Source organism: Cryptomeria japonica, chromosome 5 (assembly GCF_030272615.1).
Source record: "Cryptomeria japonica chromosome 5, Sugi_1.0, whole genome shotgun sequence".
NCBI lineage: Eukaryota > Viridiplantae > Streptophyta > Pinopsida > Cupressales > Cupressaceae > Cryptomeria > Cryptomeria japonica.
The window spans coordinates 582022056-582023439 of NC_081409.1; the positions used below are offsets into that span (position 1 = coordinate 582022056).

General features: G+C 34.3%; 1 protein-coding gene across 1 annotated transcript; it reads right to left on the reverse strand.

The window, feature by feature from the left end:
* Positions 1-460: 460 nt before the first annotated feature.
* Positions 461-1123, reverse strand: LOC131855978 (pathogenesis-related protein 1C-like). Its single transcript, XM_059220226.1, has one exon. It carries the CDS (start codon positions 1104-1106, stop codon positions 627-629), a length of 480 nt encoding a protein of 159 aa, XP_059076209.1. The 5' UTR covers positions 1107-1123; the 3' UTR covers positions 461-626.
* Between the last annotated feature and the right edge of the window lie 261 nt (positions 1124-1384).

Genomic DNA, 1384 nt, shown 5'->3' on the forward strand with positions numbered 1-1384 from the left:
ATCATTTTCAGATATAATTTTCTGAATCCCCAAAAAATTGATTGAAATTCTCTCTCAAGTATTTAGTTAATTAAAAAAAAAAAATTCAACTTTAAAATCTAAAAAATACTAAATATATTGGTTAAAACAAATGAAATAAGAAAATACATTCATCGGAAATATTACAAATTGATAATATTTAAATTAATGAAATATACTTTTCAATAATTTTAATATTTATTTCTTGTGTAATATTTTAATTTTACACTAAGAAATTACTAACATTAAAATATTACAAAATATTTTATTAATGTATTCTCTATTTACCTATTGGCTACCCTTGCACCTCTTAATGTTGTATGTGCCAGTAAATATAATTAATTATGCAAAAGAGACATTTTAAAGAAGAAAAAAACCTAAGGTTGTTTTAACCCAAAAAAATAATTTGCTCCTTACCTTAAATTTGATCATGATATAATAATAGACACAATATTTATCTATTAAATATAAATATGTGAAATACACGTGAAATTTTATTCGGGGACCAACTTAGTGCATTTGGTCAATATCACGTATTATTTAGAGAGCAATACTAGATGGGTGAGAATACTGCAGGTCTGATTTAGTGAAAGACAAGAAACATGGAATCAGTAAGGCTTCTGCCCAACGTAATTCCCAGGCGGATCGTAATTGCAGGTGATGAAAATGGCCCCATCATTACATTTAACACGAGCACACCCAAGCTTCTGCGAATTTCTCCACACCACTTGGGTATAATGTCCGCACTCCTCCCCTTGAGCACATGAATTGGAATTATAATCGTAATATTGCTTTTCACTAACCCATGAATTCACGGCATCTGCGGGTGAGAACTCTGCACCTTGTCCCCAGAAAATGTTTTCTCCATACTGTCCACCCGAATGCTGCAAAGCACAGTCCGCCATGCGTTGATTAGCATAGTTTTGCGCATAGGCAGCCACAGTATCGTCCCACACCAGAGGGCCAACTCCCACTTGAGATCTTGCGTCATTGTGAGGGCTTAAAAATTGTGTTTGCAAGTCCTGCCCTGTGCACAATTGCAGGAAGCACACGACCAGAACAAGCCACATGAACGAAATCTTCATCATCTCTAACAGATACCCTTGTTCTTGGGAATAGCTAAACCAATGCTACTATTTATAGCTGAACGAAGGGGTGGGTAGATTGCAGAGTTGCCATTCAAACAAAAACCCTAAACAATTCAAAGTAATTTATCAACGAATTTTTCGCAATCCCGGGTCAAGCTATTTTTCATCACATGCCTTCAATTGTCAAGAAGTTCGTTTTCAATATGCCGTGCAAAAACTTATTTCTAGAAAGGAAAGACCCGAATGTTTGGTTTATTGCGTTTAATTTTGACGAATTT

Coding starts and splice junctions, on each gene's coding strand:
- LOC131855978 (XM_059220226.1), bottom strand. CDS start 1,106: ATGATGAAGATTTCGTTCATGTGGCTTGTTCTGGTCGTGTGCTTCCTG.